At 38.7% G+C, this 23,904-nt stretch overlaps 1 protein-coding gene across 2 annotated transcripts in view; it reads left to right on the forward strand.

Moving 5' to 3' along the window:
* LOC126469769 (uncharacterized) overlaps window positions 1–23,904 on the forward strand; it is a 235,830-nt gene that overhangs the window by 201,482 nt on the left and 10,444 nt on the right. For both annotated transcript variants that reach the window (XM_050096995.1, XM_050096996.1), the window contains exon 6: window positions 2,472–2,614. In XM_050096995.1, coding sequence (XP_049952952.1) covers window positions 2,472–2,614 — 143 coding nt within the window. The remainder of the gene's footprint in view (window positions 1–2,471; window positions 2,615–23,904) is intronic.

Consider the following 23,904-nt stretch of genomic DNA (forward strand, 5'->3'; position numbering starts at 1 on the left):
CAAGTGCTAAGGACAGCTAAAACAAATCACTGAAAATGCCCCATGTTGTACATGTTGCGATCCAATAGGCCTCAAATCCAAATGATGCTGATGATGATGATAACAACAACATTATTAATAGCTGGTTAGTGTCCCTGAGGTAAAATCAATTTGTGTGTCTGAGGTGTCACAAGTTAGTCCTTAGTGCACTGTGATTAGGATTTCCTTTCCCCTCCCAATCACCACCACCACCACCACCATTCAGTTGAGGGAGGGATAATCATGTTGGTGGCCAAAGTGTGAAACATCTGGGTGTAAGAAGTGTTATATTAGCAGACAGTAGCAGCTTCTGTTTCATTTTGACATTAGCATTGTCATTGTGTGGTGACAAAACAGGTGTGATCATTTTCTTTAGTATACGATGCAAAGGGACTTGTTCATCCCTGACTTTGAAAAACTTTTATGTTTACACATGTGACAGCTATGATCATTTTCCTGTAAGAGTTCAGTAAGCACGATTAGATTTTCCAGGCAATGACTGTTTCATGAGTTGTTGGAAAATAGCATATGTAATGTTTACTGATATCATCCTATGGGAGTATTGAAATGAGACAGTATCTGTACCACTTAATTATGTCCTGAATTTAGAGGCTGCACAGTCTGTGATCTGACAGTGTAAAAACCTAAACCCAATATACTCTCAAACACTGTGAAGTGAGAATCAATGGGTCATCCATAGAATCTGAATTTTCTTAGGGCAGATATGTGCACTTTCAGAGATATAAAGATTGACAGTGAAACCCAAGTCTGCCTAGTTCTGAAGCAACTGAGACTTTCCAGTGGCGACTTTGTTTCAGCTCATAGCAGCCAGGTAGACCAAGCTGTCAATCAGCAGCATCTCAGCCTGCTAACATTTTTATGGAAGCTGTTGTTTACATCAGTATGGCAGTACTGGTTTGTGTTCACGCACGAACCTCCAATATGTATTGTGCCCCCTATGTTGAGGCTACACTGACTGCTGCTACCCCAACATTGCTTCACTTGTTGTTCAGCCACTTTTCACTGATGATGATGATGATGATGATGATGATGATAAATATTGTCTTTAATAACCTCAACCTTGGTGGGACATTAGGCTCTAATCCACTGTGATATTTGATCTTACCACTGTGTTAAAGAAGGATGGTTGAAATTTTTACACTAACTTTAGATGTACCCATACTGAGTCCCGTGTATAATGCCACAAATGTTTACTTACACGGGAACATCCCCATCGCACCCCCCTCAGATTTAGTTATAAGTTGGCACAGTGGATAAGCCTTGAAAAACTGAACACAGATCGATCGAGAAAACAGGAAGAAGTTGTGTGGAACTATGAAAAAATGAGCAAAATATACAAACTGGGTCGTCCATGCGTAAGATAGGCAACATTAAGGGCATTGTGAGGCGAGGAGCGTCGTGGTCCCGTGGTTAGCATGAACAGCTGCAGAACGAGAGGTCTTCAGTTCAAATCTTCCCTCGACCGAAAATTTTAACTTTTTATTTTCAGTTTATGTGAAAAACTCTTATGTTTTCATCACTTTTTTTGGAGTGATTATTACATCCACAAGAAAACCTAAATCGGGCAAGGTAGAAGAATCTTTTCACCCATTCGCCAAGTGTACTAGTTAGGTGGGTCGACAACATATTCCTGTCATGTGACGCACATGCTGTCACCAGTGTCGTATACAAAATATCAGACGTGTTTTCCTGTGGAGGAATCGGTTGACCTATGACCTTGCGATCAAATGTTTTCGGTTCGCATTGGAGAGGCACGTCCTTTCCTCAACTAATCACACGGTTTTGCAGTGCGGTCGCAAAACACAGACACTAAACTTATTACAGTGAACAGAGACGTCAGTGAACGAATGGACAGATCATAACTTTGCGAAAATAAAGAAAGCAAAATTTTCAGTCGAGGGCAGATTTGAACCAAGGACCTCTCCTTCCGCAGCTGTTCACGCTAACCACGGGACCATGGCGCTCCTCGCCTCACATTCCCCTAAATGTTGCCTATCTTACGCATGGACGACCCAGTTTGTATATTTTGCTTATTTTTTCATAGTTCCACACAACTTCTTCCTGTTTTCTTGATTGATCTGTGTTCAGTTTTTCAAGGCCTATCCACTGTGCCAACTTATAACTAAATCTGAGGGGGGTGCGATGGGGATGTTCCCTTGTTAGTATTCTCATTTTTATCAAGCAGGTTGATGGCTGTGGTAACATGCTTTCTGAGTCTAAACAATGTGACAAAAGTTGTTAGTATGTAAGTTTGAAATGGGACTCATATTACTCTCTTAAATTTTCACGGTAACTATACATGTTTTATTGCAAACCTTTTGAGTATTTGTAAGGTGAATCATTTGAAAAATGTATGTGTGACCATTCCATAGAGCTCTTTCTGGTGCTTCAGTGATTGTGAAACAGCATTTTTCAGTATTCTTAATTTTCAGGAAGCCAGATACTGCTTGAAAAACTTCAAAAATTCAAGCCCAAAATTGCTGTATTCAATGGGAAGCTGATATTTGAAGTATTTTCTGGGAAAAAAGATTTTAGTTTCGGGAGACAACCGGAATTTGTTGATGGGACGAATACAGTAAGTAAATTGAGTTAATTACTCTCTCTGTGCAACAACCAGGGACGTTTGTGTTGAGGTTCTTTTTTCTTATTTTATGTAGTATACTGTGTCGCATGCATGCTGTTTGTGTATCTGTACAACCGCAGGCAATGCACTCTTTATGGTATTGTCTTGTATACTATGTAAAATATGTCTAAAAATGTAGTATTGTACTGTATAATATCAGCGTGAATTTCAAGTGAGATCATTTGGATTTTATATGTGCATAATTTAAGATTGTAACTGAGTGGTCATTTTAATTCTACAAGCTAATACATTAGTGAGCCAGTTGATGTAAGTCAGTCAGTTGATATTCGAGGTGATCCTTTAGCTGCCTAATGAAAATGTAACTTGGCAGTGCTCACTGGAGAAAGAATGTTAAAGCATGTGTTCATTTGAGAGAACTAGCAAAAGCAACTCTGTAGTGCTACTCACAAGCACCTGTCCATCTGAGAATCAGTCTCGGTGAGATTCACAATTGAGAGTGACTAGTGAGCTGTTCCCAGGAAGCAGTTCATGAGTGCTCTCCACAACACCAGTATGTGGCTTCCGTAGTTACAATGGAGAATTCTCAACGTGTTTTCACAAAAGTGGAAACTTGCCAATACTGTAGTGATTCAAATTCAAACTATTTATAGGCCTAGAAGGAGGAAAGAGTCAACATTATTGATTAAATCGTGGATAATTTGAATAACTTTAAATGGAGTGAGCGATTCTAAGGATTCCATAAACTGGGACCTTGTGCTTATTTTATTGGGAATGGAGGAGGAAGAGTAAAGTATGCAGTTTCACAGAAAAATATGAAAGACAAGTTTGAAACTTATTTTATGAATACTGAAAGTGAATTGACATGGCACTGTAGACTCATTGTGGTCTGAATGTAGAAACGCAAGAATGAAACTAAAAAACTTACCACATTGCTTTATGTTGTACCTGCAGATACACCAGGAACAATGAATTTTAATGCATTGAAATGTGAGCAATTACTAAGGACAAGAAAATTTTGTGTAAATGACAAAGTGAAAAGTAATACGAAAACTGTGGTGTGTGTGTGTGTGTGTGTGTGTGTGTGTGTGTGTTTTTTATGACATAATGCAAAATTGGCAGTTTTTACGAAATTTCGCATTTTCCCATTGCCTTGGAAGAATGTTGTAAATCTGAGGGCAACAATTTACTAATATTGGAAAATAATAGTTACTCATTGCTTGAATTGGATTTTGACTTTTTTTCCTCAGTTCTGAGAAGTGAGTATAGTTTTAAAATAACAGATGATATCGTGTTAAAAAAAAAAGTGTAGCTGAAGATGTGATGTCAAAGCAACTAGATTCCAGTTTCCATGACTGACAAATTTATGTATAAAATGCATATTTGAACCAGCAGCTGTTTTTATTTTACACCCAAACATCTACCTTTTTGGTCTTGGATGAAGGGTACTAAATGTATACAGTGTATACATTTAGTATTCGTATGTTTGCGTTTAAAGTCCTGTGTCATATGTTTACTGTCATGGCATGCACTACACATTTTTAGCAATGACTAATGCAGTATGGTGGCTTAAACCACTTTAACCCTTCATACGTGAAGATGGTCCAAGACCAAAACTGGTAGATGTTTAGGTGTAAAATAAAAACAGCTGATGGTTCAAATGTGCATGGTTTTTTTTATTATTATTATTATTTTGCGAAAAAATCACAAACAAGCATTTAGGTGTGAGCAGGAGCATTATTGTGGTGCCACAACTGACGTATTCTCTGTGTCACTTGTTTATCTCACTATGATAGGCGCAATATTGTTCTGTCTGATGCTTCTTTGGATTGATGGCAAAGTGGAGTATGTCATAGTGCTGGAAGTACTGCCAGTAGCTGTCAAGAGTTCAGCATTGGCTGCTTTGTCCTTAAAGTTTGATTATATGGAAGTAGTTAACTAAAGTAGGCAAGGACAATCACAAGAAACTAGCATACATCTAACTAGTGGGACTATGTGAATTTAAAGTGTTGTCAGTTATTTAGACAAGCTACCTATTGCCAATTTTCCAGGATATCTTCTTAGACAGAAAATGTACTTCAGTTATTGAGATAATATATGCAATCACAGGAACTATCCATAAAAATTTATTGAGTTTTCAAACGGTTTTAATAGTTGCAGCAAGAAGTGTTACACCTTAAAGAGGAAAAGTGTCTTTTCAAGGCTAAACAGATCAAGATGCATTACCACTGTGTGTAAAGAAAATAGTCTGTATATTGATCTAGAAATAGGTCAAGCCATAATTGATTTTATAGCTGTCCAAAACTCCAATGTTTTTCAGGAACTTTTGCTCAAAATAGATGATTTATTACAGACTTTTTGTGGGAACTGTATGACTCCAGGAATTGCTGTAGCGTGATGCTTAATTTCTTTAGGAACATGCATGTCAAATGAAAACAATAATATTCGTAGAATTTGAACCACTTGTTTCATTCTGTGTTTACAAAATAAATTGGTTTCTTGTAACTGTGACTAATGCAAATCACACAGATATGTTTTATCTACAGTGTGTCATTTTTCTGTGGGTCTTACTTTATTTCATTATGCCTGTAACTTACTTCACAATTTTTATATGGTAGCATAATTAGATAGACTTATGAACATCCAGCGTGCAATATTTCCTCCTGATATTATCCCTCTTTGTTGTGTTGTGTTGTGACTAATATTTCTTGTGAAACACATTAGCAAAACAGCTCATTTCAGCTGTCACCATTGGGACCAAGGAATTGCCAGAGTATTGAAAGATATGAAATAAAGAATGTTTCATTAAAAAAACTGTGGGAGATATGGGAAGAGGCTCACTCATGACACATCAAGAAGGGATAAAATGATGGGAAAATATATATATGCCACCCACCTACTTATGATTAACTAACAAGTAATAACAAATAAATGGAAACCTACAAAGATACTGAAATTTGTGTGGGAAACCAGAAGAGAGGAAAACATTATGTACTTAGCTGAAGGCAGAGTTATTTGCAAGTGACCTTGTATTTGAGTAGTAAAATAATAATACCCCAATGATGACTAAACACAGTCCCTGAGGATACAGAGATTCAGGTGTCCTTATAAAAATATTTACAGGCTCAAGAAATTCAATAAGACATGCCCCCAAAACTCTCACTAAACCTGAAAGAAGCCATTTGACAATGTAGAATGTCCTACCATTAATTTGGTCATGTTTTATTCTGTTTATATCTTTCTAAAATGTTATTCACAATTGCCTCAGATCATCACTTGCTTTATTGGTTAATATCTCTTCAGGATCTATTCAGGTGACGTGCTAGGTGAACATATACATATGTGTGTGGGCATCACATTGCTATAGTGCACAAGTACAAAAGGAAACATGAGAACACTAACTGAGATAAGTTCAGAAATTGGCATCTTGCATGGAGCTGCTCCATGTGATGATTCTGAAATAAAAGTAAAGAGGGGTCAGAAGAAATAAGATTATCCCAATGAGGTACATTTTTTACATTGCTCGAGTTGGAGGAACTAAATGAGAATTACAGTGGTTGCTTAGATGCTATGTAAGACATATTGTAATCCAGTGGGACAGTAACCAATGTAAAACTCGAGTCACAACTTATTCTTCTCGAGTTACAAAGCACTGGCAGAAGATTGTAATGGGTACATCTCTTAGTACGTAAAGGTAACCAAAGGAGTTGGTACAAATAAGAGGCAACTGAATAATAATTTTGTATTTTAGACAAACACTCATTTATTTGAAACAAACAAATAAATACTTTATAATTGTGAAGTTATTGAAATCTACTTATTTGGCCTTTTATGTAAGGGATCATAGCAGAGACCTCCATAGTGGACTGTGTCCAGTTAGTAATTAGTAGAACGGTTATTGAAAAGAGTGCTTGCAGCTCTGTGGTTCTAAAGGGGAGAGTTCTTACACTTCCATTGTGAGTTCGCCTAGTGACAAAATTCAGAACCCTTTGACCTAGCCACTCAGCTATCAGTCTACTGCAGAAAGCATGATCTGTAAATAACACGAGGACAAAAGCAGATTCTCGCCTGTTAGCAATGATGTCAGTAACTGTAAGTAGCTTCAACTGTTGCTCCTGTGTAAGATAGAGCCCAAGCTTCAGCTGTTACTCCATTGGAAGATAGAGCCCTGGAGTGGAGACAGTGGAGCGTAGCATAAATTGTCAACTTAGTTCTCCTTTGTGGTGCATAGATGGAGGACTTGTATAGCCTCCTTGGACCTTTGTTGGGTTGAATTTCTTTCTCCCCTGAATTCCCTTACATATAATAATATGTTCAAAATTTAATCGTTATGGAAGTGATCTTTTACAGCCCAAACAGTACTTTGTTTTCCTAGCTGATCTTGCAGTGATAAGAAGAAATAGGTAACACTTTTTCTGGCCTCAGTAATGCCTATGTTTCATAGGGAGTATTCTGGCAGTGAAGCTACACAGTATCTTTCTCTCCAACTTGTATCCCTCCATCTGGGGGTCTCCAGGAGGTAGTGATTGGACGACCAACAGACTATAACAATCGATTGGCCAGTAGACTGTTTTTCATTCTGTTGGTTTTTTCGGCCAAATGAAACTAGTCTCTGCTGCCAACTATACAAATGTTTTTCACTCACTCTCTTGGTCGGATTGCTTTCATTTAATATGAGACAACAGACTGAAACTTGTCTCTGATGGTCACCTCAGTCATATGAATGTTTTCACTCAGTCTACAGCCAGGAGTGTTTTCACTTACTTGTGTGTTCAGCCTTTACAGGTGTACATGAGCCATGACTAGGGTTTCAAACATTTTTGAAGACAATTATATCTCATTTCAAGCTGAGGTCAATAAAAAGCATATCTCTGAAAATGAAGTAAACAGAACATAAACACCACTCAGGGATTAAGCCTTAGGCCTGTTCCAGCTAGCCAACTGCTGTTTATAAGGCAGTACAAGGAATGATCTAATCTATGATCATGGGATATGTGATCAGCATGTTGCCAATCTTTCCAGCCATTATTGCCAATAGATCAATCCTGATGATGATGCTGCTGCTGCTGCTTCATTCAAGCAGCCCCTCATTTGGCCTCACTAGGCTGAGTGGACCCTGTTCCAGACCTGCCTACCAACCTTGAAAAAATTCTGAGAAGGTACCGGGAATTTACTCCAGGTCTTTCTGCACCGAAGGCAGCGACACTAATCATTTGGATATGGAGGTGGTCCTAAAAATGAAGTATTTTCACAATTTATGTATTTATTTAAATACATATTATTTTTTCATATGAAATTAAATGTCAATTTTTGGTTGTTTTAAAAGTTTGATAACTATTGCTACATTGTAAATTTATGTTTTAATAAATTGACCAATTACTTTTTAATATAATTTATTGAAGATCTCCCAACCATCTCTCTCCTCAGCCCCAACCCCTACACCCCCATACCTCCACTCAATCACTCCCCCCCCCCCCCCAATGGTTGGAGTCTGGCTAATCACAGCTATGAGCTCACTGACAACATATTCAGCCTTTCAGCTACTCCAAAACCATGTGTTTTGAACTGAGAGTCCAAAATATTTGTTTTGGCACAGATGATGGTGCTGTCTTTTTCCTGTAGCAGTCTTGTAAACAATGACTGCTCTGGATGGTTGGGAAGCCACTCTTCCAGTTGTGAGGATGACCTTCTGCTCTCCCACTTGGGCATTGTGGAGTCATTGGGTTGATGAGGGATCACAGGAAGCTGTTGGAGATGACAGAAGGCATTCAAGAAAACTCTTTCTTGTTTCAACAAGCTAGAGCAGTTGCAGGTGTTCCCTTATCCAGTGGGTGCCACCTGGCTCGATCCACGGCATCCTTGTTCCATGAGCTCGGTCAGGTGTCGATCTCTGGCTCACGCAAAGTGATGCTGCGTTGTGACATATTTTCTGAGTGTTAGCGTGGATGCTTGGCAGTGCTGAGACAGCAGCTAGCACTGATAGCCCCCGCAGCACAGCTGGTACTGGCTGCGCAGTCGTCTGCAGTGCTGGGCGGAAGTGTGGAGGCTGGAATGACGATCATTCCACTTGGGACCTGTGGAATGGTACATTAGCTTATTTGTTTTAGTTTAAATATTTGTCATGTATTGTTGTTTTTCTGACATGTTCCACATCCTGGAGGACCTCCTCACTACGGATCAATTGGAATGAAAGTAAATCTAATCTAATCTAATCTATCACAGTGCTCAAAATCTGGGCTTTGATGTATGAGTGTTAAGCTGTTGGTGACAGTGGCCATCCAGTATATGCTGGCATGTCCATCTGGTTATGGTAGCTGGCTCAAACCTGTGCAGTGGCTGAATCACAACGTATTAATAAGGGTTCACTGACTTTTTGTCTGCCGAAGGCATGCACTGTCAGTTGGCACAATGCTGCATTGACAAGTTGTTAAGGCATTTGCCTCTCTCAGACATAACGTGTGTGGCACTTTGCAGATCAGCTGTGTCAGCAGCTGCATCCCTTTGGGACAGTAACTGGAACACTTGTGTCCTCAATTTCCTTAGCATCACAGTGCTCCATCCATACCACACACCACAATGTACCTCCCTTCTTTTGAGAAACTCTGTCTCTGAATTTAGTTTGGTGTTGCTCAGATGTAGGCAAGCTAGAACAGATACTCAGATACTGGTTCTGAAAACAGTGCACAAGCCCTGTGAACAAAAAGTAGAATAGCAGATATATGTTGCTACACTTTGACTCCAATGGTTGCTTTTGTTTACACCATTTGCACTTGGGTCCACTTTTATGTAATCCACTCACTGTTTCATGCAATATTTTTTATGCTGCTCCACTGAGTCTCTCAGTGAAGCTACTACAACACTTGCAATCTACACGCTCACTAGTCCATTCAGTATATGTGTTAAACTTCCTTATAGGGATAGAGTTTTGGGGTTCTGGGAGGTTTCCTACAATTATGCGATCACCATGCTATAGTACTCCTGCTTGACCTATGTAAAATCACAGTTAAATATACAGAATTTGCACAAGAATTCAGTCAGAAGGACTTGAACATAAACTATTTACAAAAAGAATCCATGATAAAGTCACTTCAGTTGCATTTCTGATCATAATGTCTGGAGAAAGACATTATCATCAGACTTAAGTGATGAAACTTCACTCCTTGTCACAGAGAGATGTGTTTATTTACCATGCTCCATATACTCTGTGATGTCACTGGTATGTTCATTTAACTACAGGCACACTACCAGCTATAACTTGTGCCCCTTAATTCAACTGCTATCACTGAGTAACATGTTCCCCATTTGATATTTCTTTGGAACTTGATATGTTCTCCCTTCTATGACTCTCATTATTCCTTTCACTGATCCTAATGGTTATCTGAAGTAGATTCTCTGCTGTACTTTGGACCAAACTTTGAGAGACCAGGAATAGTATAACAGTGACATCTCAGCCAAGTGACTCATATCACATCCGTGCTAGCGCAGCACCTTGCTATGCTGTTTTGAGCCAGTGTAGCACAATAAGAAGACAAAAAAACCCAAACTGTAAGATGATGATTTTTTTTTTTACTCTGTCAGTGCTTTCTGCTTTCACAGATGCAATCAGGAGGAGTGTGTGGCAGAAACGGAAAGGAAGAGAAAAGCTCTGCACATAAATCAGTCACTCTGGACATCAAACCACACATCAACTGGTGTAGATCCCTTGAGAATTTACAACTTACATGACAGCACTACTTTTGATAAATTATGTCTACACATATCTACTATTCATGCTCGCCTGAACTTCCCCAACATATACTCGCCTTCATTCCTAACATATTCTATGCAGAAAATGAAAAAGGGAATGGATACTTATCCGGGAGTAATATACAAGAAACCCACAAGTGATTACAGAGGTTCAGGAAAGCTCTTTAGAGTTTGAACAAGCTATAGCATTTGCAGGAGCACACTCTCCAGTGGACGCCACACGGCAGCTACCCACAGATCCTCATTCCACAGGCTTGGTCACGTGCCGATCTCTGATCACGTAAAGCGACACTACACTGCAGAGTGTGGTCTGTGTGGCAGCGTGGTTGCTTGGTGGTGCTGTCACACTGGGTACTGAGAAAGCAACTAGCAGTCATGGTCCCTGCAGCATGGCTGGTGCTGGCCGGCATCATTCACAGTGCTGGGAAGCAGTGTGGAGATGGGGCAATATGGTACTCTGAACTCTGGACCTTGGAATACAATGGTGGGCTGACGATGAAGATAGTAATGTTGGTGATGACAGCTGTGCAATGAATGTTGGGGACTCTGGCAGCGCAGCAGTCATGTTGTTGCAGTAGCTTGGTCAAACCTGCCTGGTGGCTTGGTTGGCCCTTATTAATAACCTTCCAGTGGCTGACAGTTTGTTTGGCTGTATGGCAATGGAAATATGCACTGACAGTTGACATAATGATGTCTTGACAAGGTGTTATGAGTATCTTGCCACACATTGGCATAATGTGTGGGACACTTTGCAGTTTGGCTGTATCATTACCAGCATGCCTTTGGGATGGTAATTGGAATGCTGTGTCCCGAATTTCCTTGGCTTTACGGTACTCATCTACATTACGTCTATACTCTGCGAACCACTGTGAAGTGTGTGGCAGAGGGTACACCCCGCTGCACCAGTTATTAGGGGTGTTTCCCATTCCATTCATGTATGGAGTGCAAGATAAATAATTGTTTAAATGCCTTTGCATGTGCTATAATTAATCTAATCTTATCCTCACAACCCCTTTGGGAGTGGTATGCAGGGAGTTGTTGTATATTCCTAGAGTCTTCATTTAAAGCCTGTTGTTGGAACTTTGTTAGTAGACTTTCTCAGAATAGTTTCTGTCTACCTTCAAGAGTGTACCAGTTCAGTTCTTTCAACATCTCAGTGACACTCTCCCATGGGCCAAACAAATCTGTTACTATTCGTGCTGCCTTTCTCTTTATATGTTCAATATCCTCTGCTAGTCCTATTTGGTACTTGATCAGTATTCTAGGATAGGTTGCACAAGTGACTTTTAAGCAATCTGCTTTGTTGACTGAGTGCATTTCTGTAGTATTCTACCAATAAGTTGAAGCCTACTGCCTGCTTTACCCATGACTGAGCCTATGTGATCATTCAACTTCATGTCCCTACTGAGTTTTATACCCAAGTATTTGTACGCGTTTACAGACTCCAACTGTAACTCAATAATATTATACTCATAGGATACTATTTTGTGTGAACTCACAATTTTACATTTTTGAACATTTAAAGCTACCCACCAAGCATTGTACCACTCTGAAATCTTATCAAGGCCTGATTGAATATATTGAACATTTGTACTGCTTCATTCAGACTGTACTTTGTGGTAGGTAAGTGCATCATCTGCAAAATGTTTGAGGTTACTGTTGATATTGTCCACAAGGTCATTAATATAAAATATAAGAGCAAGGGACCTAACACACTTCCCTGGGCACAGTAGGTCATAATGATGTGGAACGAGTCACTTTACATTCACATCGCAAATTAATTTGTACATACGGTGACATTCTGAACACTTGTAAGGGTGTTTATTTATTTTTTTTATTTACAGAAAGAAAAAAGAGATACAGATCTGAATTATTAATTCCTATTGTTGTCAAGAATAAACTTTCTCAGTTTGTTTTCAAATTTTATTTCTCTGTCTGTCAGACATTTTATATTGCTGACTAAATGATCAAAAATTTTCATTGCAGCATTGTGCACTCCTTTTCTTGCCAAAGACAATCTTAATGTGGCGTAATAAATGTCATTTTTCCTTCTGCTACTGTAGTTGTGTGTTTCGTTGCTCCTGTTGAACTGCACGGGATTATTACAACAAACTTCATGAGGAATAAATATACTGTGAAGCAGTATACGGAATGCCCAATTCCAAAACAGATGTGTCAGTGTAAGATCCAAAGAAATACCTCCTGCAGATGATAGTATCAAGATCCTAATGGTTAACTGCCAGAGCATTTGCAGCAAAGTGCCAAAGATCAAAGCACTCCAAAAAAGCACTGAAGCTCACATAACATCAGGCACAGAAAGCTGGTTAAGACTGAAGTTAATAGTAGTGAGATCTTTGGAGAAAATTTAAGTGTATATTGAAAGGACAGGGAAGTGGGAAATTGAGGTAGTGTATTTGTCGCATTAGACAAGAAACTTGAATCGTCCCAGATAGAAGTTGAAACTGCATGTGAGATTGTTTGGGCGAGGGTGGCAAAATGTTATAATAGTGTCCTTCTATTACCAGATTCTCCTCCTGATGTAATAAAAAACTTTATAGAAAACCTCAGTTCGCTTGTAAGTAAGTTCTTTATTGATACTGTAATCATTGGAGGAGACTTTAATCGTCCAACAATCAATTGGGATAGTTACAGTTTTGTTAGTGGTGGATGTGACATGACATTCTGAGAAACATTACTAAATGCCTTCTCCGAAAACCATCTAGAATAGATAGTGCAGAACCCAACTCATGATGGAAATACATTAAGTGTAGTGGCAACAGACAGACATCGCCTCCGTGAGGAAGTCCACATTGAAACTGGTATCAGTGACCATAATGCAGTTATAGCAATAATAAATACCAAAACACAAAGAGCAACTAAAAAAAGAAGAAAGATTCATATTTCAGCTAACTAGACAGAGAAACAACAGTGTCATACCTCAGCGAGGAAACTGAAACTCTTAGCTCAGGACAGAAGCATGTGGAAGAACTATGGCTCAAATTTAAAAGAATAGTTGACCTTGCACTGGACAGATATGTACCAAGAGGGGCAGTTCGTAATGGGAGACATCTTCCATGGTATATAGTCACTGTAAAGAATCTTCTAAAGAAAGAGAGACTACGGCATGATAGGTATAAAACAAAGCTTAGAGCTATAGATGGAGAGATACTGAATGAAATGAATTTTGAAGTCAAGAGAGCAATGCAGGAAGCCTTCAGTGACTACTGTAGCAGAATATTGTCAAATGATCTTTCACAAAACCCAAAGAAATTCTGGTCATACATAAAGGCTATTATTGGCACCAAAGTTTGTGTCCAGTCCTTGGTGACTAAGACTGGAACTAAAGCTGATAGTAGCAAAGCTAAAGCAGAAATGCTCAACTCTGTTTTCAAATGTTCCTTTACAAAGGAAAAACCAGGAATATTGCCCCAAATTAATTCTCATACCACTGAAAAGATAAGTGACATTGATATTAGTCTCAGTGGTGTTGAGAAACAGCTGAAATTGTTAAAACTGAACAAAGCCCCAGGGTCCAATGGAATCCATATCAGATTTTCGTATCCAGCTAGCCCCTCTGTTAATTATAATCTATTGTAGATCCCTCAGATAAAAAACCATGCCAAGTAGCTGGAAGAAAGCACAGGCCACACTTGTCTATGAGAAGGGTAGCAGAGAAGTAATCCACCAAACTACCATCAAATATCTCTGACATTCAATTGTTGTAGAATCTCAGAACACATTCTGAGCTCAAACATAATGTGGTATCTCAAACAAGATTTCAAAAACATGGATGATGTGAAACAAAACTCGCGCACACAAATTTGAGTTTTGTGGAGGTCCTGCAGCACTATGACCAGCCCTGGGTAAACATTGCTGTGAGCTTTGTGAATACAGAGTTGAGCAGGCTGCTGCTGACTGAAACAAAACCTCATATGAGTGCAGTGCCAGTTGCTACAATTGCGAGATGGGAATATACTCATACTAAACATGGCCTGCAGCTGAGTAGGAGAGGGAAAAACAGATTGGCTAAGCTTCTTGCAGATAACATATGGGGGGAGGGGGCCACCATCACACATCGTAAGATCCCCATCGTTACTGTTGTCAGAGGAGCATCTTTTTCAGGTTATAATCAGGATTCAGGCAACCTCCTTTGAAAGAAGTGAAAATAGTAGAACAACTCAACACGATTCTTAATGATGCACGGAAAAGTAAAGTTAGCTTATTTCATCAAAATATTAGAGAACTGAGTAATAAGGTAAAAGAGCTTCCTGTATGTTTGCTAAACAATTAAAACAAAAACTTTGAAAATCTGCAATATTAGGAACATAGTTTGCTTGTCCATTTGAAAGTGTTAACAAATAACTTTAAGATATTTTAGCATACTAGATACTGAATAGTTCCTTGCAGTTTTTTGAGTTGATATGTATGTTAGAACCAGCAAATTGATGTATGCAGATACAACCTGTGTGTTGTCACATATTTTACTTTTGCCACCAAGTCACATGAGCTGTAGAGACTGTCATGCCTTACACCACATCTGGCAAAATTGCCCCTTGACCACCTAAACTGTCAATACCAATCATTTGTATCACAAACTATACTCTTACTGTTGGGGTCTGCCAAGTGGGATATGTTCTTTTGGGCTTTCTGCATTTTCATCTGTATTATGCTAGGCACCATACATGACTGTACCAGAATTATACCCCTCTCCCCCTTTTCTGTTCCATTTGTGGATGGTATGTTTCCATTTGCAGTTGGTATGTGAGTAGGAAGACTGTTAGTAGCCCTCCACATACACTCAAATCCTTCTAATTTTCTCCCGTGGTCAGGAAGTTCTTGAAACGTTTTTAGGGGTAGACTCTCTGCAGTGCACACTGTTATTTATTTCAGAAATTTTCATTGGAAAGTGTTGAGAATTTCTGTGACAGTATCATGAACATTAAACAAACTCACAACAGTCATGTAGATCTTCTTTGAATCTTTTCTAGCTCTTCCTTTGACACTAAGGTGTCTCATGCCAATGAACAGTACATAAGAATTGCTCAAACGAGGGTTTAATGAATTGCACCTCTGCAAAATTCTGCCACGAAATTTCAGTGTGTGATCTGTCTGCCTCATGGTTAGATTTATATGGTTGTTTCACCTTAAATTGCCCAGACGGATACTCCCATATACTTGATAGTTGTGACTGATTCCTGTGATGATTGTCAGTGATATAGTTTTTCATATATTTACACACATTACATTATAAATGTTTGAATGTTGAGGCACAGAAAGAGGAGCCAGACCTTGCAACCTACCCTTCCCCCCCCCCCCCCCCCCACCCCACCCCCCACCCCCCCTATGAACTTTAACATATTAATCAATGGGGAACTTGAACAGCAGCTTCTGTGAATAGGTGTAGACCACTACACTTCCATTAAAAAATTGTGGTCAGATTTCATGATGCGGGATCCATTTTGGACCAGGTGGAATCATTAGACTAATAAAAAATGAGGAAATTTTATTCATACATTTCAGGCTGCACTGTACTAGACTTTGATGACACATTTGATCATTGGCACAGACTGTATACTGTGTTGTATGTATTTATTAATTTACTTTTTTCTGTGTTTTCTCACAAAAATATCATCTCTACTCCCTCTCTGCCACTTGTTTCTTGAAGACTCCTCATGTTCTTCCTGTCATGGTAAACCTTCAAGGGTGTCTAATGGCATTCACCATATAAGCAGTTATGTTCTCTGATGTAATTTTTGTTAGGTAATATTTCATATGTACAGACACTTAGTTTAGTAAAATTGTATTAATATTTATGGTACCTTAATTTGTTATGCTCTCTAATTGACATCTGATAATAATTGTGTATTCATCTGAAAATTTCAGTAATCACATAGAAAGAAATGGCCCTGTCTCATTGCTAGAGAGAGGGAAAGAGAGAGATACGCCAGCAATAATGATTTAACACTTGTGATTGTTTTTTCATCTTCATATTCCCCTAAAAAAGGGTAATATATGAGGGGTAAAAACCACAAGAAAACCTTTAGTCTCCACCAAAGGCACATATGCTACTAACTTTTTTCTTTGTTCACAATAAAAAATATTTCATTTAAAATAACAGTGTGTAAATTTCGAATTGGCTGTCATATCTCACCACAAAGTGAAATGTATCCTAAGAAGTGCACTGTTGACTATGATATGAATGCAGGTCATTTACCATATGGCCACCGCCAATATCAGCAGGGGATCTTCCCCCAGAGTATATCTACAATGGATGAAAATCACTAAGTCTTTGATTTTTTGGTAACTATTTGGTTGCAACTTGATATATGTAAATAAAATTTCCTTATTTTTGAGGAGCCTGATGGCTCCACTTGGTCCAAAATGGAAGCATTGAGACCTCAATCCTTCCACAGGGGCTATTTTCAGCATTCTCAAATTAGTATAGCAGAGTGTATCAAAATCAGTTTGTTGTAGGGTCTGGCCTCTACTTGTCATATTCAAGTTTTCGCCAAGCGTTGCATGTCGTAACAATTTTTTATGTGACCTCCCTGTAATACAATTCATTTTTCTGTCTGTCAGACATTTTATATCACTGGCTAAGTGATCAAAAATCTTTGTTGGAGCATTGTGTATTCCTTTTTTTGCTAAAGACAACATAAATGTGGAGTAATGAATGTCATTTTTTCCTTCTGGTATTGTAATTATGTACCTCATTGTTCATTTTGAACTGTAGTGGATTATGTACTACAAACTTCATGAGGGAATAAATATACTGTGAAGCAGTATTCAGAATACCCAACTCCTTAAACAGATGTCTACAAGATGATTGTGGGTGACCACATGTTATTACGGCACATTTTTGCATAATGAAGTCTTTTGTTATTAAAGATAAGTTATCCCAGAACATTTTTCCATATGACATTATTGAATGAAAATATTCAAAATATGCCAACTTACTGATTTGTCCCCTTCCAAGATTTGCAATGATTCTAAGTGTGGATGTGGCTGAACTGAGTTGTTTTAGGAGTTCCAAAATGCGCTTTTTTTCCAATTTAAATTCGCATCAATATGGACTCCTAAGAATTTTGAATTTTCCACCCTATTTATTATTTCCTCACCATATGTTACACTTACCATTGGTGTAGTACCCCTAGATCTGCAGAACTGAATCCGCAAAAAGAACTAATTCTGTTTGTTGTATATTAGACAGAAGATTATTTATATATATGAAGAACAATAGTGGACCTAAACGTGAGCCTTGGGGAACCTCATACATGATTTCTCCGAGTCAGAATTATGTCCCGTGACTAGATTGGTTGAATTTCTAAGTATACGTTTCTGCATTCTGTTGATTTGATATGACACTATCTGTTGGTTGTCTATACTAACAATCTCATAAAACTTCCATTTATTTAAAATAATGTTTTGAACACCTCGGAGGCTTTGAACTGTTTTCCATGAGGTTTTTTATAGATGTTGTAAAAAGCAGCAGCCCCATCACACTTCTTGTGCTACACAGGATACTTAGCTTCATGTGTGGAAATAGCTCCCCATAAGAACAATATGCTAGGCTTTATTAGTCAGGAAGACTTCAGTCCACTTTTCCACTATCCCATAGGCATATATTTTATTTATCAGGTGACAGTGCGGAAGTATGAGCTGTGGCAACATCCTGGGCTCCACTGTGTACAGCCTTCTGGATCTTGTGGACAGACAGACCAATCCAGATTCCATATTACTTGAGCTTGTAGAATCCATGTTAAGCTTACAGAGAAGTTTTATTTTGGGTGAATAAAAAATCATGATACATAACCAGAAAGTATATCCGCTGATTCTACAGCAAATTTTCAGCAGTTAGATAAATCTATAGGTCTGTGCATACACTATTTATTCAAAAGACACTGCTGTGTAATGCCGTATTGACCATTAGTTATCACGAGGGGCAGACCTGTCAGTGTGAAAGGAGGTAAGGAGTATTGTCGTCAGTGGAGTAACAGTAACAGCAGAATGGGTGAGTCAGGAGAGCTCAGTGACTTTGAACGTAAAACTAATCATTGGACATCATCTGAGTAACAGATCCATTAGGAACATTTCAGCCCTTCCAAAAAGCTACCCACACCAGCTGTTGATGATGTGACTGTGAAGTGGAAACACGAAGGAATAACCACAGCTAAACTGAGATCAGGCAGGCTTCATGTACTGACAGACAGGGACCATCAAGCACTGGAGAGCTTGGTTTAAAAATTCACACACAATCAGCAGAAAGAATCACTTGTGAATTCCAAATTGCTACCATCAGTCCAGCTGGCACAATGACTGTCTGTAGGGAGTTAAAAACAATGAGTACAATGGTTGGGCAGCTCCTCATAAACCACATGTCTGTAGTCAGTGCTAAGCAATGCTAGAGGTGATGTAAAACGTGATGCCACTGGGCAGTGGATGACTTGAAGCAAGTGATTTGGAGTGATGAATCACGCTATTCCCTTTGGCAGTCCGATGGTAGCATTTGGGTTTGGCAAATGCCTGGAGAACATTACCTGCTGTCATATGTTGTGCCTACAGTGAAGTATGGAGGACATGATGGTATGGTATAGGGGTGTTTGTCATGGTTAGGGTGCAGCTCCCTCATCACACTTAAAAAAACTACTTGTGAGGAAACAGTCATGATTGCAAAATACCATTTATTTAAAATAATTGCTTTCGGCCATCTTGAGAGTGATTGCACCATCTGCTGGAACTGGTGATGTGTTGAGCAGCTGCCTGTTGTCAAGAGCAGAGCACTTATTGTGCAGATGCTCAACATGTCACCAGTTTCAGCAAATGGTGCAGTCAATCTGGAAGTGGCCTACTGTATGTGCCGATACCGGTCATTTTAAATGATATTTTGTGATCGTGACTGTTTCTTCATAAGTAATTATCACAAGTAAGATCACTGATGTTCCCAACCATGTTGGTTAAAAACTTTTAAAAAACGCTAAATGGAGGGGAATTTTACAGCATTGTATACTGTGTACAGTAGAGGAACAGTCTGGAGATAATGATTGTTTGTATCAGCATGTCAATGCACCCTATCATAAAGCAGCATTTGCATGGTAATGGTTTGTGAACAATAACATACCTAAAAATGAACTGGCCTGCCCAGAGTCCTGACCTTAATCCTTTTTAACACCTTTGGGATGAAGTAGAACATCAACTTCGCTCTAGGTCCCAGCGTCCAGTGCCACTACCTTTTCTGGTTTCAGCTCTTCAGAAAGAATGGGCTGCCATTCCTCTACCAAAATTCAGACACCTCATTGAAAGTGTTCCCAGTAGCATACAGGCTGTCATCAAGACAAAGAGAGGACACACTCCAAATTAGCCCTTAACTCATGACGTGTGGTCTCTCAGACTGCGGAAAAATTTTCTAACTCACTTTCCATGGTCAGTTCTGGCAGAATGCCCTTCTGTAATCACGAATTCTACAAGATTTTCTTGTTCATTGCACTGTCACTTTCTAGTTTGTTTGGACATACGTTGTAGTCTCCTAGACCATGCCTTGTCAATCTACATACCATTTTTCTTTAGTATAGTACAAAATGTGTTCACAGGAACCTGTCAGTTTTAACAGTCCTAGCTTTGATGAAATTGCTAGTCAATGGATGTAAGAAGATGTCAATGATATAGTTCAATGGATAGACAAAAAAGACCATGCTTTTACAGTAACTTGTGATCACAGTTCTGCTAGCAGTGGATCATTCAGTGCCAAAGGATGTTTGTATTTGGGTGAAAGAACATCTGTGAGAAGCAGACATGAAAGAAATACTAAGGAAGAAAAATTAGGGTTTAAAGCCCCATTGACGCTGAGGTCATTTGACCTGGGACACCAGTTCGAATTGGGGAAGGAAATCTGTGTCCTTTTCAAAGGAACATCTCGGCATTTGCTGTAAGTCTTAGGGAACTAATGCAAAACCTGAAACTAGGTGGTTGAATGGGGACTTGAACCACCATCCTGCTGAATGTGCTTTGTCACAGCCCTACCACACGCAGTACATGAAATAGAAGTGAGTGTGATGAAAAGTAAGTGTATTGGTAATGATGTCAAATCATGGAAATTGTTGGTCCATTTTTCTTAGATGCCAGGGTAACCAGTGAATGGTACTTTAGCCATGCTGTGAAACCAGTTTAGTATGGGACATGTCCACACTCTGACAGTATTATTGTGTGCTTAATTGTCTGTGCTGTAGATGCATTCATGTAACACTGAACATCTTTCCATAACATCATGAAGGTAGCCCAAGCCAGACATGACCAAATTGTTTCTTTCTCTGTGGTTTCTACAAATAACGGATGTGCCACAGGAATCCCAAAAGTGCACTACAACACAACACTATCTTTGTGAAGTTACACATTCTCTAAAGATTTCTCTTGAACTATGGTAATGATGGAAGCTACTTTATCTCTAGTAATGATGATACTTAAATGTCTTGGGGAAAATTTAATTATAAGATCTATAAGATTACCTATGGTACAGGGCTTCCCCATTACATCCAACACTGGGATGCTATTCCAATACTAGAGAGCCCTGGCAGTAGTGACAATGTAGGGGGAAAATAAGCTGAAGATATGAATTGAAGTTTGTGTTGGGGAGGGCATTTGACTTAGGTAGTTCATGCAGCAATGTTGACCATACTGCTGTGGTGGTGTAATGGTTAGCATTTGTGCCTAGTAAGCAAGAAGACCAATGTTTGAGGCCTGACTGTGGCACAAATTTTAATTCATTTCTTCAGATTCCGTCAACATCATAGAGAATGATTGTAAATAATTATCGTTATTGTAGATAATGATGAGACCTAAATGTCTTGAGGAAAATTTAATTATAGTATCTGTTTGTCGTGGAGTGTTATCATAAGTGTATTGGTACAACTTCAAAAACTTTGATGTAAAAGAATGTGTGGAAAATGTTATGCATTACGGATACTTGCTTGTTGCAGTTATTACTTTTATATGGATTCTGTAAAGATGTTGTTTCAAACAGATGTGTGATAAAATACATAGAATGACATTATATGTTCCCTGTGTACGTGAAACACCAAATAACAGAAAGACAGATGATCAAAAGGTGGATGTGGTTTTACAAAAATTTTGTACATATATATTTGACCCAGTAAAGTTACTGAAAAGTGAAAAATATAGAATGTCATTTTAAAAAATGGCAACCAAGTATTTATTTGGTCAGTACTCAACCCATCATTTTGAATAAAACTAAACCCCTCTGAGCAAGAAATCTGATGAGCATGCCACAAGGCGAAATGTGCACAGAGATGTGCAGAAGAGCACTGGATGAACCAGAAACAAGGGAGCCACCTGATAAATGGAAAGGTCCTATTTGTAAAGAGAATGTAAAGAGGGAGTTGACAAAAAAAGAATGAGTGATGGTAGTCAGTGACAGAAAAATGTGGAAAAGACATATTGAATAAGCATAAGGTCAAGTGGTTCAAAGTGGACAATGATAGAGAATGGTTTTTAAATATACCTTATTAGTTTTAACTACATATATCTTACAACATTTTACTACAAGTACTGACAGCTGCACTGTCCAAACGGACACCAGATGGCTAAATACCCAAGAACATTTTAAGATTTCTTCTTGTCATCCAAAAATTCATAAGGCACACTTCTTGTGAGCATGAATATGTGAATTTTATAATTATTTTTGCAAATACTTATCATGTCTTCTGTATTTTTCATATACAAATTTATGGGAAACCACCTGAAACCAACAAAGCTGTTACCAGCATGCCAAATGTGATCATTTCTAAGTAATTTTTTGAGCCATGTCCAAGTACTTAGTAAGTTGTTTAGTTGGCTATTCAAATAACTTATAAGTGTGCAGCTGAGTAATGCCATCAACAACTACTAGTATTTTGACAGTTGAACAGTTTGTCATTTTCAAGGTACAAATCTAAACCCTTGATGCATAGAGTTGTAGTGACACTGAAACCAAAAAAGTGGCTGAAGAACAACAGAGTACACACAGTCAACAATTAACATCACTACACAGCCAAAGATGACCAACATCAGACATTAATGATAGTGAAACATTAACTGACAACAGGTAAGCAAGTACCACTAATTCTGTCCATGTTCTGCTAAACTGAGGAGAGAGCAGATTTCCAAGCATAATTAGGCATAAGCTTCCACTCTGTTTATACAGTCACAGTGATCTGTTGGTGCATTTGTACCTGGAAAATGAGAGGGTGTTCACCTATCTAAATATCTGCAGTTCTCAGGGATGTTACCTGTCTGCATTAACGTAAGATATACAAACATCTAATATGCTGGGAGAAGCTCAAGTCTCATGTATTATTATCGAAGAAATCTGTGTAGCATACTTTGTGTTGATTTTCCGCATAAATGCATAAGCATACACAGCCGCAGCACACTGATATCACATGGTATATATCATTCTGTATTAGAAAGCAGTTCTTGAGTCAAGGCTTTAGAAAGAAATTGTTGCTCATTTCAGAATTGCATATGAAAGTGGAGTTTGTTTTTGAGAGTGATTGACATCTGCCAGTCACTGTACCAACCTTGATCCTCTGCAGATATTCCTGCATTTCACTACTGTATTCTGACATTGTCACCTCCCTATAGAAAATTGCATGGTGCATGATTTCTGTTTGACAAAGATGGTGTATCCACAGCTTTTGTCACATGCTGGTGACAAATAGACATGAATTTTTCATCTCGGTTGGTGTAGAACAGGGAATTGGCGATAATAAAACTGTTAGAACACCTCTGAATATGGTTGCAAATAAGAATACAAAGACAGGTAGGAAGATATTTCTCTTTTGCAAGAGTGACAAGAAACAGATTTTAGATCACCGTATAGGTCAACATGAAAATTTCATCTCCAGCACTGTCAGTGTTGAATGCCAGTGGACAAAGTTCAATATGCTTTAGATTGGTATGTGCCACCCAAAGTTGTGAGGCATGGAAAAGACCCTCCGTGATTCGACCATCATGTTAAGAAACCTGCTATGAAAGTTAAGACAGCTGCGCTGCAAATCAAAAGTAGCTGAAGCCTCACAGATGAACAAAAACTAAACAAAGCCAAAATTAGCATGAAGAGGGCCATATGTGAAACATTCAACAAACTCAAAAGTAAATTCTGTTCACTGACTTTATAGAAAATCCTTATAAGTTTTGGTCATATGCTAAATCATTAAACAGATCAAAGCCATATGTGCAGACATTCTGTGACTGTAGTGCCACTGAAATGGAGGATGACACAGAAAATACCAAAATATTAAATGCATTTTTCTAAAACTGTATCCACCTCTAAATTGTCACACGAATGACAAAAGGCAGACGTCAAAATAAGTGACCATCAGATATAAAAGCAACTGAAATCGCACACAGAGGAAAGGTCGCTGGACTGGGTTGCCAATTTAATTCTGCATAGAGTATGCAGGAGAACTTTCCCGTCTTCTAGCCAGTGTGTGTTGTAGGTCTCTGGGGGAGTGAATCATTTTTAATGACTGGAGAAAAGGACAGAT

Source organism: Schistocerca serialis, chromosome 3 (genome assembly GCF_023864345.2).
Source record: "Schistocerca serialis cubense isolate TAMUIC-IGC-003099 chromosome 3, iqSchSeri2.2, whole genome shotgun sequence".
Classification (NCBI taxonomy): Eukaryota; Metazoa; Arthropoda; class Insecta; order Orthoptera; family Acrididae; genus Schistocerca; species Schistocerca serialis.